The sequence below is a fragment of the Scyliorhinus torazame genome, chromosome 8 (genome assembly GCF_047496885.1).
Source record: "Scyliorhinus torazame isolate Kashiwa2021f chromosome 8, sScyTor2.1, whole genome shotgun sequence".
Taxonomy (NCBI): Eukaryota; Metazoa; Chordata; class Chondrichthyes; order Carcharhiniformes; family Scyliorhinidae; genus Scyliorhinus; species Scyliorhinus torazame.
The window spans coordinates 53,874,071-53,891,458 of NC_092714.1; the positions used below are offsets into that span (position 1 = coordinate 53,874,071).

General features: G+C 43.7%; 1 protein-coding gene across 5 annotated transcripts in view; it reads right to left on the minus strand.

The window, feature by feature from the left end:
• cblb (Cbl proto-oncogene B, E3 ubiquitin protein ligase) overlaps positions 1–17,388 on the minus strand; it is a 306,490-nt gene that overhangs the window by 179,127 nt on the left and 109,975 nt on the right. For all 5 annotated transcript variants that reach the window (XM_072513618.1, XM_072513613.1, XM_072513617.1 and 2 more), the window contains exon 2: positions 10,757–10,903. In XM_072513618.1, coding sequence (XP_072369719.1) covers positions 10,757–10,903 — 147 coding nt within the window. The remainder of the gene's footprint in view (positions 1–10,756; positions 10,904–17,388) is intronic.

A 17,388-nucleotide genomic window follows, 5' to 3' on the forward strand; every position in this document is an offset into this window, starting at 1 on the left:
ACCGGAGCACCCGGAGGAAACCCACGCGCACACGGGGAGAACATGCAGACTCCGCACAGACAGTGACCCAAGCTGGAATCGAACCTGGGACCCTGGAGCTGTGAAGCAATTGTGCTATCCACAATGCTATCAGGCAATGTGAAATTTTCCCAAGTGCATCCTGTCCACAAAAAGCAGGACAAATCCAATCCAATCAATTATCACTCCATCAGCAAAATATCAGCAGCAAGTTGTTCGCCAACGCCTGGTTTTGAGTTCTACTAGCACTCAGTTCGATTGTATTGCAGAATTGGTCCAAACATGGGGAAAAAAGAGCGAATATCAAAAGTAAGATGAGACTGCTTGCTCTTGTTATTAGGGTAGCACTGACTGAGTGTGGTGCTTCAGCAAAATTAAGTCAATGGAAATCACCGAAAACTCTCCACTAGCTGGAGTCACAGCTAGTATAAAAGAGGACAGTTATGGTTGTTGGGGGGCCAATTATTTCAACCACAGGATATTTTGCAGGAGTTCCACAGGGCAGTGATCTAGGTCTAACCATCTTCGGTTGCTACATCAATGACAGTCCCTCCATCAGAAGGTCAAAAGTAGAGATGTTCATTAATGATTGCATTGCTCAGTTCCATTGGCAGTTCCTCAGTTATTGAAGCAGAACTTGCCCGCACGCAGCTATACCTGGACAGCTTACAGGCTTATGCTGTTAAATGGAACGTAATGTTTATGCCACACAAGTGCCAGGCAAAGACTGTCTAGTCATTAGTTGATGTAACTAGTGGGTAGATGAAGGGAAGCCAGTAGAGGTAGTATACTTGGATGTCTAAGGCATTTGATAAGGTGACACACAAACGGTTAAAATGCATAACGGACGCAGTCTCAGGAGAAGGGGCTGATCTGTTATGACTGAGATGAGGAGAAATTCCTTCACTCAAAAGGTGTGAATCTTTGGAATTCTTTACCGCCGAGGACTGTGGATGCTACATCATTGAGTCTCTTCAAGACTAGGGAACAGACAGATTTTAATATCTCAGGCAAAGAAGAGAAACGAGGAGCGGGCAGAAAAATGGAGTGAGGCAGATCGATCGTGTTCAACTGCACAATGGGCTCAAGGAGCTGCAAGGTCTGCTTGTGCTGCAATTTCTTATGTTCTAATCTCCAGCAATAGGGAGTCTATTCATCTCCTCTTGACATTTGACGGAATTATCCTCGGTAAATCCTTGACCATCACCATTCGCTACAACATAAAATGGAAGAGCCGCATATTATAACCACAAGAGCATGTCAGAGGTGGGCATTCTGCAGCGCGTTAACTCAACTCGTGATTTCCAAAGCCTTTTCACCATTTACATGGCAAAAGTCATGAGTATGATGGAATACTCTCCAGCAACACTCAAGACTCCTGATGCAATCAGGACAAAGCATCCTCCTTTATTGGCACTATCTACACACCCTCCACCAATGGTGTAATGTGGCTACAGTGTGTACCAAATTCAAAATGCACTGTAGCAACTTGCCAAAGTTTCTTCAACAGCACTTCACGAACCTGCAACCTCTACTACCCATGAGGACATGGGCAGCAAAGGCATGAGAACACAACCACCTGCAAGTTCTCAAAGTCATAACTAACTTGAAAATATATCACCATTTCGTCATCATCGCTTGGTCAAAACCCTGAAACTCCCTTTCCAACAGCACTATGGGAACACCAAAATCATACAGATGAACAGTGGTTCTAGAAAGCTCACCACCACCATCTAAAGGGCCATCAGGGCTGGTCAATAAATGAAGGCCTTGCCAGCACTCACATCGAATGAGCAAATAAAAAAAATCTGAGTTAGTTGGTCAATAATAATGGATAGCTAACAGCGAAAATGCTTCAAAATTAATAATGGAAGTTGTATTTTAATTGGGGCTATATATTTATCTATAGAACACAGTAGCCTTGATTGCATCTAATCTGCAAATCTGCTGCTGTCACGAAGAAGCAGTCAAACTATGAAATGCTGCAAAGGTCAAACCAGAGAAGATAATCTAAATGTACTGGAGAAAATCTAGAAGTAGGAGCAAAATGTTGGCACAGTGGTTAGCACTGCTGCCTCACAATGCCTGGGACCCGGGTTCAATGCCGACCTTGGGTGGCTGTCTGTGAAGTTTGCACTTTCTCCCAGTGTCTGCGTGGGTTTGCTCCGGGTGCTCTGGTTTCCTCCTCCAGTCCAAAGATGTTCAGGTTAGGTGAATTAGCCATGCTAAATTGTCCCTTAGTGTCCAAAAGTTAGGTGGGTTACAGGGATAGGCTGGGAGAGTGGGCATAGGTAGGGTGCTCTTTCGGAGGGTCGATGCATACTTGATGGGCCGAATGGCCTCTTTCTGCTCTGTAGAGATTCTATGATTCTAAGTAGCAGCAGACATTTATTGTACCAGTAGTCACATAAAAAGCAGCAACAAAAGCATGTCACCTCTTTTTAAAACTGCAAGATAACGTAAAGGAGTTGGTCATGGAGTTGACATCAAAAAGGAGGTGGTGGTATTAGGTATTGGATGTTTTAAAAGATATTAATGTGGATAAGTCTCCTAGGCCTGATGGGATTTACGCCAAAATCATGAGGGAAGCAAGGGAGGAAATTGCTGGGGCCTTGACTGATATCTTTCTACCCTCATTGGTTACAGGCGAGGTCCCAGAGGACTGGAGAATAGCTAATGTGGTACCGCTGTTTAAGAAAGACAGCAGGGATAATCCAGGAAACTACAGGCCGGTGAGCCTCCTATCGGTAGTAGTTAAATTATCGGAGGGACTTCTCAGGTACAGGATTTATACCCATTTGGAAACTATTAGCGACAGACAGCATGATTTTGTGAAGGGGAGGTTGTGCTTCATAAACTTCAGTAAAGTCTTTGACAAGGTGCCTCAAGGCAGCCTGGCACAAAGGTGAAGTCACACAGGATCAGAGATGAAGTGGCAAGATGGATACAGAACTGGCTCGGTCACAGAAGGCAAAGGGTAGCAGTAGAAGGGTGTTTTTCTGAATGGAAGGTTGTGACTAGTGATGTTCTACAGGGATCGGTGCCGGGGCCTCTGTTGTTTGTAGTACACATAAACGATTTGGAGGAAAATGTAGCTGGTCTGATTAGTAAGTTCGCAGATGACACCAAGGTTGGTGGAGTGGCAGATAGTGTTGAGGATGGTTAGAGGATACAGAAGGACACAGATAGGTTGGAGACTTGGGCAGAGAAATGACAAATGGAGTTTAATCTAGACAAATATGAGGTAATGCATTTTGGTAGGTCTAACAGAGGGGAATTACACTGTAAATGGTAAAACTTTTAGGAATGTAGAAAGTCAGAGATCTGAGAGTACAGGCCCACAGATCTTTGAAAGTGGCAACACAAGTCAAGAAAGCACATGGAATGCTTGCCTTCCTTGGACGGGCCATAGAGTATAAAAATTGGCAAGTAATGCTACAGTTGTATAGAACCTTGGTGAGGCCGACTTGGAATATTGCGCACAATTCTGGTCGCCACACTACCAGAAGGATGTGGAGGCTTTCAAGAGGGTGCAGAGAAGGTTTACCAGGATGTTGCCTGGTCTGTAGGGTGTTAGCTATGCGGGGAGGCTGAATAGACTCTGACTGTTTTTGTTGGAACGATGGAGGCTGAAGGGCCACCTGATAATTATAATAACCTTTATTGTCACAATTAGGCTTACATTAACACTGCAATTAAGTTGCTGTGAAAATCCCCTAGTCACCACATTCCGACGCCTGTTCGGGTACACAGAGGGAGAATTGAGAATGTCCAAATTACCTCACAGCACGTCTTTTGGGACTTGTGGGAGGAAACCGGAGCACCCGAATGAAACCCACGTAGACACGGGGAGAACGTGCAGGCTCCTCCCAGACAGTGACCCAAGCTGGGAATCGAACTTGGGACCCTGGAGCTGTGAAGCAACAGTGCTAACCACTGTGCTACCGCACCATCCATGATAAAGGTCTACATGACTATGAGAGACATGAATAGTGTGGATGGGCAGGCATTTTTTCCCAGGGTGGAGGGGTCAGTCACTAGGCGGCATAGGTTTAAGGTCTGCGAGGCAAAATTTAGAGGAGATGTGCGAGGCAGGTTTTTTGTTTTGTTTTTTACACAAGAGGGTGGTGAGTGCCTGGAATGTAGGCTTTGGAAGCAAATATATTAACGGTGTTCAAAAGTCATCTCGCCAAATACATGGATAGGATGGTTATAGAGGAATACGGAAGTGCTGAGGGCTTTGGCCACGGTATCATGACCGGTACAGGCTTGGAGTGCCGAAGGGCCTGTTCTTGTGCTGTATTGTTCTTTGTAATATCGGTTTCATGCAATTAATTCAGTATTAGGGACAATCACTAAAAATATTTAAACTCTCTCAGCAGAGTACAAGGTAAGAGGCAGACGGTCACCTCCAAGTCTGGTTGAGAACTTGGTCATTTGAATAGTATGCAAAATTTGGTGCAAATTACCAGTCAAGTCTCACTCAAAGTAACCATTAAGATAAACATTTTTTGAAAACTTGCTAGTTTGGAAAAGTTGCTGTTGAGGTTGAGGAGCACACCAGGTTATGCTCAAACACCGTGTGATTGGTGGCAATACTGAAAAATAAAAATACTCCCTATCCCTATATTAAAAGTTGCTGTTTGGTTTAGAAGGTGAATTTTCAATAAGCTTTAAACCGGCTTCTACTTGTAGGCACTTGCAGCTGGAGCTTGTTAATTAGTTAATTGGATTAGGCCAGGTTTTCAGAGGCTAGATTCACAGTATAAAAGTGATCCCCTACAGTGCAGACTTTGTTTGCACTGAGTGCTGAATTTGGTGCATTTGAGTGCGATAGTGAGAGTTTGGTGACCGAGGGAGTGCTGAATTTGGTGCATTTGAGTGCGATAGTGAGAGTTTGGTGACCGAGGGAGTGCTGAATTTGGTGCATTTGAGTGCTATAGTGAGAGTTTGGTGACCGAGGGAGTTAGGTGAGGAGGGAGTAAGGTGCTCCTTTCATTTTGTTTCCGACATTTCCACAAAGAGTGAGAAGAGAGCCAGGAGTTTACAGAGAGTGCAGCTGACTGGGAGCAGAGTCGGAGGGCGGAGATCCAGTTGGTCCACAGGGCAGCTATATTCTGTAAGGTAAGAGGGGATGGAGGCTAGGCCAGTTGCATGCTCCTCCTGTAGGATGTGGTGGTGAGGGATACCACCGGTGTCCCCACTGACTATACCTGCGGGAAGTGCACCCAACTTCAGCTCCTCAAAGACCGTGTTAGGGAGCTGAAGCTGGATGAACTTCGGATCATCCGGGAGGCAGAGGGGGTGATTGAGCAGAGTTACAAGGAGGTAACCACACCCAAGGTACAGGACAAGAATAGCTGGGTTACAGTCAGGGGGAAAAAAACAAACAGGCAGAAAGTGCAGGGATCCCTCGTGGCCGTTCCCCTTCAAAACAAGTATACCGTTTTGGATGCTGTTGGGGGGGGGATGACCTACCGGGGGAAGGCCCTAGCGGCCATGTCTCTGGCACTGAGTCTGGCTCTGGGGCTCAGAAGGGAAGGGGGGAGAATAGAAAAGCAATAGTTGTAGGAGATTCAATGGTTAGGGGAATAGATAGGAGATTCTGTGGTCGCGAGTGAGACTCCCGGAAGGTATGTTGCCTCCCGGGTGCCAGGGCCAGGGATGTCTCGGATCGTGTCTTCAGGATCCTTAAGGGGGAGGGTGAGCAGCCAGAAGTCGTGGTGCACATTGGTACCAACGACATAGGTAGGAAAAGGGGTGTGGAGGTAATAAACAAGTTTAGGGAGTTAGGCTGGAAGTTAAAAGCCAGGACAGACAGAGTTGTCATCTCTGGTTTGTTGCCGGTGCCACGTGATAGCGAGGCTAGGAATAGGGAGAGAGTGCAGTTGAACACGTGGCTGCAGGAATGGTGTAGGAGGGAGGGCTTCAGGTATTTGGATAATTTGAGCGCATTCTGGAGAAGGTGGGACCTGTACAAGCAGGACGGGTTGCATCTGAACCAGAGGGGCACCAATATCCTGGGAGGGAGGTTTTCTAGTACTCTTCGGGAGGGTTTAAACTAATTTGGCAGGGGAATGGGAACCGGATTTGTAGTCCAGCAACTAAGGTAGCCGATATTCAGGACGCCAAAGCATGTAATGAGGCAGTGGGGAAGGGAACACTGACAAAGGAGAGTACTTGCAGGCACGGAGAGGGGTTGAAGTGTGTATACTTCAACGCAAGAAGCATCAGGAATAAGGTGGGTGAACTTAAGGCATGGATCGGTACTTGGGACTACGATGTGGTGGCCATCACGGAAACTTGGATAGAAGAGGGGCAGAAATGGTTGTTGGAGGTCCCTGGTTATAGATGTTTCAATAAGATAGGGAGGGTGGTAAAAGAGGTGTGGGGGTGGCATTATTAATTAGAGATAGTATAACAGCTGCAGAAAGGCAGTTCGAGGAGTATCAGCCTACTGAGGTAGTATGGGTTAGAACATAGAACATAGAACAATACAGCGCAGTACAGGCCCTTCGGCCCACGATGTTGCACCGAAACAAAAGCCATCTAACCTACACTATGCCATTATCATCCATGTGTTTATCCAATAAACTTTTAAATGCCCTCAATGTTGGCGAGTTCACTACTGTAGCAGGTAGGGCATTCCACGGCCTCACTACTCTTTGCGTAAAGAACCTACCTCTGACCTCTGTCCTATATCTATTACCCCTCAGTTTAAAGCTATGTCCCCTCGTGCCAGCCATATCCATCCGCGGGAGAAGGCTCTCACTGTCCACCCTATCCAACCCCCTGATCATTTTGTATGCCTCTATTAAGTCTCCTCTTAACCTTCTTCTCTCCAACGAAAACAACCTCAAGTCCATCAGCCTTTCCTCATAAGATTTTCCCTCCATACCAGGCAACATCCTGGTAAATCTCCTCTGCACCCGCTCCAAAGCCTCCACGTCCTTCCTATAATGCGGTGACCAGAACTGTACGCAATACTCCAAATGCGGCCGTACCAGAGTTCTGTACAGCTGCAACATGACCTCCCGACTCCAGAACTCAATCCCTCTACCAATAAAGGCCAACACTCCATAGGCCTTCTTCACAACCCTATCAACCTGGGTGGCAACTTTCAGGGATCTATGTACATGGACACCTAGATCCCTCTGCTCATCCACACTTTCAAGAACTTTACCATTAGCCAAATATTCCGCATTCCTGTTATTCCTTCCAAAGTGAATCACCTCACACTTCTCTACATTAAACTCCATTTGCCACCTCTCAGCCCAGCTCTGCAGCTTATCTATATCCCTCTGTAACCTGCTACATACTTCCACACTATCGACAACACCACCGACTTTAGTATCGTCTGCAAATTTACTCACCCACCCTTCTGCGCCTTCCTCTAGGTCATTGATAAAAATGACAAACAGCAACGGCCCCAGAACAGATCCTTGTGGTACTCCACTTGTGACTGTACTCCATTCTGAACATTTCCCATCAACCACCACCCTCTGTCTTCTTTCAGCTAGCCAATTTCTGATCCACATCTCTAAATCACCCTCAATCCCCAGCCTCCGTATTTTTTGCAATAGCCTACCGTGGGGAACCTTATCAAACGCTTTGCTGAAATCCATATACACCACATCAACTGCTCTACCCTCGTCTACCTGTTCAGTCACCTTCTCAAAGAAAGGTTGAAGTCAGAAATAGGAAAGGAGCAGTCACCTTGTTAGGAGTTTTCTATAGGCCCCCCAATAGTAGCAGAGATGTGGAGGAACAGATTGGGAAACAGATTTTGGAAAGGTGCAGAAGTCATAGGGTAGTAGTCATGGGCGACTTTAACTTCGCAAATATTGAGTGGAAACTCTTTAGATCAAATAGTTTGGATGGGGTGGTGTTTGTGCAGTGTGTCCAGGAAGCTTTTCTAACGCAGTATGTAGATTGTCCGACCAGAGGAGGGGCAATATTGGATTTAGTACTGGGTAATGAGCCAGGGCAAGTGATAGATTTGTTAGTGGGGGAGCATTTTGGAGATAGTGACCACAATTCTGTGACTTTCACTTTAGTAATGGAGAGGGATAGGTACGTGCAACAGGTCAAGGTTTACAATTGGGGGAAGGGTAAATACGATGTTGTCAGACAAGAATTGAAGTGCATAAGTTGGGAACATAGGCTGGCAGGGAAGGACACAAGTGAAATGTGGAACTTGTTCAAGGAACAGGTGCTACGTGTCCTTGATATGTATGTCCCTGTCAGGCAGGGAAGAGATGGTCAAGTGAGGGAACCATGGTTGACAAGAGAGGTTGAATGTCTTGTTAAGAGGAAAAAGGTGACTTATGTAAGGCTGAGGAAACCAGGTTCAGCAGGGCATTGGAGGGATACAAGATAGCCAGGAGGGAACTGAAGAAAGGGATTAGGAGAGCTAAGAGAGGGCATGAACAATCTTTGGCGGGTAGGATCAAGGAAAACCCCAAGGCCTTTTACACACATGAGAGAAATATGAGAATGACTAGAGCGAGGGTAGGTCCGATCAAGGACAGTAGCGGGAGATTGTCTATTGAGTCTGAAGAGATAGGAGAGGTCTTGAACGAGTACTTTTCTTCTGTATTTACAAATGAGAGGGGCGATATTGTTGGAGAGGACAGTGTGAAACAGATTGGTAAGCTCGAGGAAATACTTGTTAGGAAGGAAGATGTATTGGGCATTTTGAAAAACTTGAGGATAGACAAGTCCCCCGGGCCTGACGGGATATATCCAAGGATTCTATGGGAAGCAAGAGATGAAATTGCAGAGCCGTTGGCAATGATCTTTTCGTCCTCACTGTCAACAGGGGTGGTACCAGGGGATTGGAGAGTGGCGAATGTCGTGCCCCTGTTCAAAAAAGGGACTAGGGATAACCCTGGGAATTACAGGCCAGTTAGTCTTACTTCGGTGGTAGGCAAAGTAATGGAAAGGGTACTGAAGGATAGGATTTCTGAGCATCTGGAAAGATACTGCTTGATTAGGGATAGTCAGCACGGATTTGTGAGGGGTAGGTCTTGCCTTACAAATCTTATTGAATTCTTTGAGGTGGTGACCAAGCATGTGGATGAAGGTAAAGCAGTGGATGTAGTGTACATGGATTTTAGTAAGGCATTTGATAAAGTTCCCCATGGTAGGCTTATGCAGAAAGTAAGGAGGCATGGGATAGTGGGAAATTTGGCCAGTTGGATAACGAACTGGCTAACCAATAGAAGTCCGAGAGTGGTGGTGGATGGCAAATATTCAGCCTGGATCCCAGTTACCAGTGGCGTACCGCAGGGATCAGTTCTGGGTCCTCTGCTGTTTATGATTTTCATTAATGACTTGGATGAGGGAGTTGAAGGGTGGGTCAGTAAATTTGCAGACGATACGAAGATTGGTGGAGTTCTGGAAAGTAAGGAGGGCTGTTGTCGGCTACAAAGAGACATAGATAGGATGCAGAGCTGGGCTGAGAAGTGGCAGATGGAGTTTAACCCTGAAAAGTATGAGGTTGTCCATTTTGGAAGGACAAATATGAATGCGGAATACAGGGTTAACGGTAGAGTTCTTGGCAATGTGGAGGAGCAGAGAGATCTTGGGGTCTACGTTCATACATCTTTGAAAGTTGCCACTCAAGTGGATAGAGCTGTGAAGAAGGCCTATGGTGTGCTCGCGTTCATTAACAGAGGGATTGAATTTAAGAGCCGTGAGGTGATGATGCAGGTGTACAAAACTTTGGTAAGGCCACATTTGGAGTACTGTGTACAGTTCTGGTCGCCTCATTTTAGGAAGGATGTGAAAGCTTTGGAAAAGGTGCAAAGAAGATTTACCAGGATGTTGCCTGGAATGGAGAGTAGGTCTTACGAGGAAAGGTTGAGGGTGCTAGGCCTTTTCTCATTAGAACGGAGAAGGATGAGGGGTGACTTGATAGAGGTTTATAAGATGATCAGGGGAATAGATAGAGTAGACAGTCAGAGACTTTTTCCCCGGGTGGAATAAACCATTACAAGGGGACATAAATTTAAGGTGGAAGATATAGGGGGGATGTCAGAGGTAGGTTCTTTACCCAGAGAGTAGTGGGGGCATGGAATGCACTGCCTGTGGAAGTAGTTGAGTCGGAAACATTAGGGACCTTCAAGCAGCTATTGGATAGGTACATGGATTACGGTTAAATGATATAGTGTAGATTTATTTGTTCTCAAGGGCAGCACGGTAGCATTGTGGATAGCACAATTGCTTCACAGCTCCAGGGTCCCAGGTTCGATTCCGGCTTGGGTCACTGTCTGTGCGGAGTCTGCACGTCCTCCCCGTGTCTGCGTGGGTTTCCTCCGGGTGCTCCGGTTTCCTCCCACAATCCAAAGATGTGCGGGTTAGGTGAATTGGCCAATGATAAATTGCCCTTAATGTCCAAATTGCCCTTGGTGTTGGGTGAAGGTGTTGAGTTTGGGTAGGGTGCTCTTTCCAAGAGCCGGTGCAGACTCAAAGGGCCGAATGGCCTCCTTCTGCACTGTAAATTCAATGATAATCTATGATTAATCTAGGACAAAGGTTCGGCACAACATCATGGGCCGAAGGGCCTGTTCTGTGCTGTATTTTCTATGTTTATGTTCTATGTTCTATCCCCACACTGACACCATTTGCCTTGATCAGCATGTTTTTTTTAAAAGACTATCTTTCAAAAAAAATCATACATTGCAGCATTTTGAGAAGCTATCACTGTATAAAAACACTTCAAAATCATACTTACTTATCATCAAAAGCCCGTTTCCAAAATTCGGCAGCATCTGCCTTTGTGATGCGAAAATTGTCACCCTGAAAATGGCCAGAAGGGAAGATGGCCTTGATTTCTGCCAGCATGTGACTAAAGATGAGAGACAGCTTTGTAAGATTCCTCCTAGGGAAAAAAAAGTGCATCAGATATTAAGATCTATACACCATTCAGCACTTTGAATTTCAAAGAAAATCGCAACAGAACAAATAAAAGCTCTGCAATTTCAAATGTGCGTTATCGAGGAAACACAGTTGGCAAATTTAAAAAGCTCATGACGCAGTCACAGAGAGGCACAGTGAGCCATCTCTTATCCTGCGCACACTATATATAATAAAATCTTTAGGCCTGAATACTATCACAACGAAACACCACTCAGAATTCAATATCTAATGTTACATTGGCAAGTCATTAATAAGTCTTGTTATCAGCACAAAGAACAGATTGGTTCACATGTTTGAATGAAAGCTAAAATGGGGATCATGCCCCTGATTAAGACCAGAGCTTAAAGTTCAAATTACTGGATATTTAAAAATATAATCAAACACATCTGCGTACTAACATATTAACCCAGATAGACTCCCAGTTATGTCTTACTATTATTGCAATTCTCAAAAACAATTAGTCAAGTGAGAAGTATGCTTCACTTTTACTTGCATGGAACAAGAAAAAGGTCAGTGTTCTGAAAGAGCAAGGCAAGGTTTTTGGAAGCTGCTCGATGATTAAAAACTAAAAAATAGACATCAGAGAATGCTTAATATTATTGTTTATTGTAAAGTTCATTCATGCAAGATGGCGCCAGAGCGTGGCGACTCTCTGCAAGCTATCTCACAAATCCTCTTCCTCCATCTCTTATAACCGTACTAACCTTTTCAAATTTAATTCTAACACTAATACTATCTCTAACCTTTCTCTTTTATGTAACATTGCGTATTTATGCATGCCCGTTTTTCTTCATGTATGGAATGATCTGTCTGGACTGTACGCAGAACAATACTTTTCGCTGTACACGTGACAATAAACAAATTAAAATTTTAATGGTGGATTTAAATATTTCAGACCAGATAAAACAAAGACTTCCTAAATTAGGATTCCAATAAGTGATGTTTTTACAATGCAAGGTGACAGCATTCATCTGTTTAACATGATGGAATTGAATATCAAGGCACCAAAGTCAGAATAGAGTGGCAACTGGAAAGCACCATTCATTCCTCGAATGCAGGTACTGTTTCAAATAAAATCCAAAATACTGAATAATCAACAATAAAGGCTGAAAAACCAATTTAGAAATCAAAATTTATAGCATTTCCTGATTTTACTTGCATCATAACGAATATTTTATACAAACTGTGACCAAGACAATCAATCCATATTAATAAATTTGATGAAGCACATCTGTTGCCAAAGCCCCATTCTGTGGGATCTGACTAGTCTTGTATGCCAAACAGCCATTGCTTTATGTGGAGTCTCTATTTTAATTTATTCTTTTAAATTTTCCCCAGATGCCCAAAGAATTATTGGAAGAAGGGCCCAACAAAGTCAATGTAGTTCAGAGCAGATAACTGGACTGAAGCTGGAACATTGAGACCAGTAATAATCTTTATTAGGGAAAATCCCCTAGTAGCCCACACTGAGGGAGAATTCAGAATGTCCAATTCACTTAACAAGTAACGTCTTTCGGGACTTGTGGGAGGAAACCCACGCAGCCACAGGGAGAATGCACAGACTCCATACAGACAGTGACCCAAGCCGGGAATCGAACCTGGTCCCTGATGCTGCAAAGCAACAGTGCTAACCACTGTGCTACCGTGCCACCCATTAATCATGGTTGGAAGCGAAAGTTGGGACATTCTGAACTGGAGGCAAGGGTAGAGCAGCTGGTAAACTTGCAGAATTCAAGATACAAGAGAAGGCTGAAAAAGTTCATAGAGCTTAGGGAAGCATCTGCATGGGAGAGTGGGAGTGGTTGCAGAAGGATGATGAAACAGCCCAACAAGTTATGAAGGTTCACTTCCCAGGAGTACCAGGTGCACAAACGTCCCCATTGGTGGGAGCTAGGAGTTGAGTAGATCTGAGTCTATGGCAGTACTCTAAAACACACCAAACAGAACTGCACATGGTTCAAGGTTTCCACCAATAGAAATGCCACACATTAGGACTCAGCAGCACAGCACAACTAAGAACAAAACCTGTTCACAGCTTATCTACAAGTAGTACTGTGAAACATTATTTTTACAATTGCAATTTTCTCATCATGAAACGAGCATGCGGAAATAAAATGACTTGTTATTTTGGTTGTGCACTTAAGTACAAATGGAGTTCTGGGTCGCCTGACACTGATTAGAAGTCAAAATTTATATAGAGATACAAAAGATTACCAACCCACTGTAACACATGTACAACTTCAAGCTCATTATCTTGATCAAACCAGCATCACAATTCTAGAAGACTTAACTTCTGCTCAATTTTAAAATATCAGTTACAGAGATATACTCATACTAAGGGCCTGTTCCTGTGCTATACTTTTCTTTGTTATACAGTGTGGTTCTATACTTTTCTCCTATAAACATTTTTTGCACACTACATAGTCACAAAAACATGTTATATATCAAATAATATTTTCAAATCCACCAGCTGGAAATCTAAACTGAACATTGTAAAAAACAGAGACGCCAGTGTGACTTGAACCCGCAGCCAAGGAAGGCTGCACAATTTGCATCACGGTAACTTCCACATTCCAGCCATTAGATGAAAATCCCTCATCTGCAAAACCCCATCAAAGGCAATAACCTCAGGGAAATGTGTGTGAACCACATATCCTGTCTCCATTAGTCAGGCCTGGAGTACTCAACTGGGTGGAGATGAATCATTAAACCTAATCACTTGGACAATGGAACCCTGGCTTTGATGGGGATTCCCAAACACAATGTAATGAAGTTACACTAGCCATGACCATGTTTGAATCACTGGTCATGTTACACACCCACCATGTGTGTGTTTGAGCATCTGCTTTCGCTGCAGTGCAAGACAGTCAAGAAGCTGAAAGAAAATGCCCAAGTGGAGTCAGTTTATCTTCAACCCAACTTGCAAATTTTAGAACCTTGTTTGTTGACTATCACTACTCAGGTGCTGGAAACTGATATTTCCTAAATCCTTTTTTAAATTTAGAGATTTTTTTTCCAATTAAGGGGCAATATTAGCCTGTCCAATCCACCTACCCTGCACATCTTTTTGGGTTGTGGGGGCAAGATCCCCACAGACATGGGGAGACTATGCAAACTTCACATGGACAGTGACCGAACCAGAGTCCTCAGCGCAGTGACGCAGCAGTGCTAATCACTGTGCCGCTGACACAGATATTTCTCAATGTAATTCAAACCTGCACTACTGCCTCCAAAAGCACTCACAAATCACCTCAATGAGGGAAAACAGCAGGAGAGCCAAATTCAACCTGAAGTCAGCCAAGTCACCAACCTCCATAAACTGTGTAGCCCTTCGTCTTTACCAGACTCTTATTTTCTTAATCTATCATTTCTTAATCTATCCTTCCCCACTCTGTAATCTGTCTTTGTATGCGTGAACTTCAAGTGTGTTTGTGCACGTGAAATTGAGAGTATTTTATTATTTTACTTAGACCTGGTTAAGCACAATAAAAACTATTCTTGTGTTAAAACTCAGGAAAATCTGTCTGGTTGTCTTTTATAATCACAGCAGGTAAACAGTTAAAACCGAATTGACAAGTACATCCATTTTTTTTTTAAACCTGTTGCAGTGTAATGAGGAGTGGGGTAAAAGGGGGAGCTGTTCGACCCCTCGCCACCTAATCGAGACAGTGTCAACAAAAAAAAAAAAGAAACAGATCATAACTGGCACTTTGGAAAAAAAAAATATATGTAAACATTTCAACGAGCGTGCTTACAATTTTGAGAAACCACAAGTGAGCTTGTCCTCTGATCTCATAGCATCTCTTGGATCGAAGAAGCAATGCAAGTTGAAAATGAAAAGTGAATAGTGAAGACTTCTTACAAATTAAAGGTTTTGGCAACTGCCAGAAAACCTCGATTATAAAGAGAGACCTTGTTTAAATGCATGAAGTGAACCCACATTCATGTAAATTAGTCAGTTGCTCGCTTTCAAGGCACTAATGTAAAGATGTCCTTTACCCCTATTTACCTATTTTTGGTGTGTTCATATACTTTTATGTTGAATAAATAATGCAAAGACCATGTGAGATCCTGGGGACAGACATTAAATCAAGAATTCTTAAATTACATAGATAAACATAACGTAAGGCATCTGGATGAATTTGAGCAGGCTGCAGAAACATTATGTCTGCAGTACAAAGCTGCCTCAACTTTGGCATGCATCATCAGTATGGAGAGTGGGCATACAAACAAGCTGTGGGAAACAACATCTTCACAATATAGCCGGCATTGCAATTCAAACAGAGGCTGTGGCCCAATCTCATGCCGCAAATGTGTCACTTTGGCAGCACGTTAGCACGTCAGCTCCTAATCTAGATGGAAAGCCAGAAAGTTAATAAGACCATAAGACATAGGAGTGGAAGTAAGGCCATTCGGCCCATCGAGTCCACTCCACCATTCAATCATGGCTGATTTCAACTCCATTTACCCGCTCTCTCTCCATAGCCCTTAATTCCTTGAGAAATCAAGAATTTATCAACTTCTGTCTTAAAGACACTCAACGTCCCGGCCTCCACCGCCATCTGTGGCAATGAATTCCACAGACCCACCACTCTTTGGCTGAAGAAATTTCTCCTCATCTCTGTTCTAAAGTGACTCCCTTTTATTCCAAGGCTGTGCCCCCGGGTCCTAGTCTCCCCTGCTAATGGAAACAACTTCCCTACATCCACCCTATCTAAGCCATTAATGGGAGGAGACAGAGGCTGAAGCAGTCAAGTGTTGAGTTTCAGTTCAGTTAGATTGGGAATGTGAACAGACAAGCAGCTTTTTGCCAAATGCTGGGAAGTTAAACAGTAGTTTGACACAGGCAAGAATTTTCAAGCTGGTTTCCAGAAGGCTCTCTCTCTCTCAAAGCAGTTAATCCAAGACATCGCTTCACAGCAAGTATTCCTGTGTTGGCTAACTGTATTGAAAAGTGGATTTTGACTGGGGATGGGCTTTGCTCGAGTGGAGATAAAAGATAGCAGCTAGGAGTTATTGTTTCATTGTCACTGTTAAGCAGATAATTGTAAGGTATTTTCTTGGATGATGTAAAAGTTATTTTAATCTTGTCTTGGTAATAAATGTTGTTTTTAGAAACTACATATAAATAAATAAATAATCGTTATTGTCACAAGTAGGCTTACATTAACACTGCAATGAAGTTACTGTGAAAAGCGCCTAATCGCAACATTCCGACGCCTGTTCGGGTACACAGAGGGAGAATTTAGAATTCTCAGCTGGTACGGGAATTGAACGCGCGCTGCTGGCCTTGTTCGGCATCACAAACTAGCTGTATAGCCCACTGAGCTAAACCATACCAGCTCTAAACACAAATTAAATATTGAGGTGTGTGTGTGGTCGGGATCTGGTCCAGGATCGCAATAGCGGTGTCTGCGTGTGTCTGTGTGTGTCTGTGTGTGTCTGTGTGTGTCTGTGTGTGTCTGTGTGTGTCTGTCTGTGTGTGTCTGTGTGTGTGCACGCACACGTGTATATTTGTGCAGAATGCGCGTGTGTGGTGTTTCTGTCTGTGGTGTGTGTCTGTGCATGGTGTATGTGTGTGTGGTGTATGTGTGATGTGTGAATGTTGTGTGTATTTGACCTGAGAGAAGAGCAACATTTCAGGAAAAAAAATAAGCAGGAAAAACTACACTGGATTCACCTGCCAGGAATAATTCCAAATTTAGGAAGTAGGGGCCATGAAAGAATGCTGAAATTTCATCCCTCCCAGCCTAAACCTTGAGGCATCACACACTGCTACTAAATATCATTCTTCAAAAACATTTTCTGGGGAAAATTACTGACAACAGTCATTGCAGAACCAGTTATACAGCAATGGAAATTAATGTTCCAGAAAAAATATCTTAGCTTTGTAAACTTTGCTAGGATTTTTGAGATTAGTAGCATGGTCTGGTATACTTTATTTAAAAAACCAGTCTCTGTGGTGTAATTAATTGCATCATTAACTTAAGTACTGGCAAATTCAGAATCAGTGATTAAAAGTCAAATGGGATACTGGAGTTTCACCAAAAAAATTTAAATTGCAATTTTGGGGAGCGAATTCACCAGGCAACATGTGACTCAGCCATATAGATCCTGGGGGTTTCAAATTCAACTCTTGAATTTGCCAATCTCACAGTGCTGGTTCAGGCACAACAGTTGGTCTCAGCACTAATCAAGTAGGATCCCTGGTCCCATCCAGTGATCCCTGCTGGAAAACTATACATGCGTAAATATCAGGGCATGTCGAGCCTCTTATGATTCAACTGAGCATCTTCCAATGCTCATAAGAATACTTACTGGTGTACGGTACTGGAAAACGGCAATAGCCATTGTAACCACAGGCTATCACAAAGTAAGAAAATGCCTTTGTTATCGTATATAAAGTAGATATGATGGAGTGAAGTCTCACATCTCGGTTTCAAGACC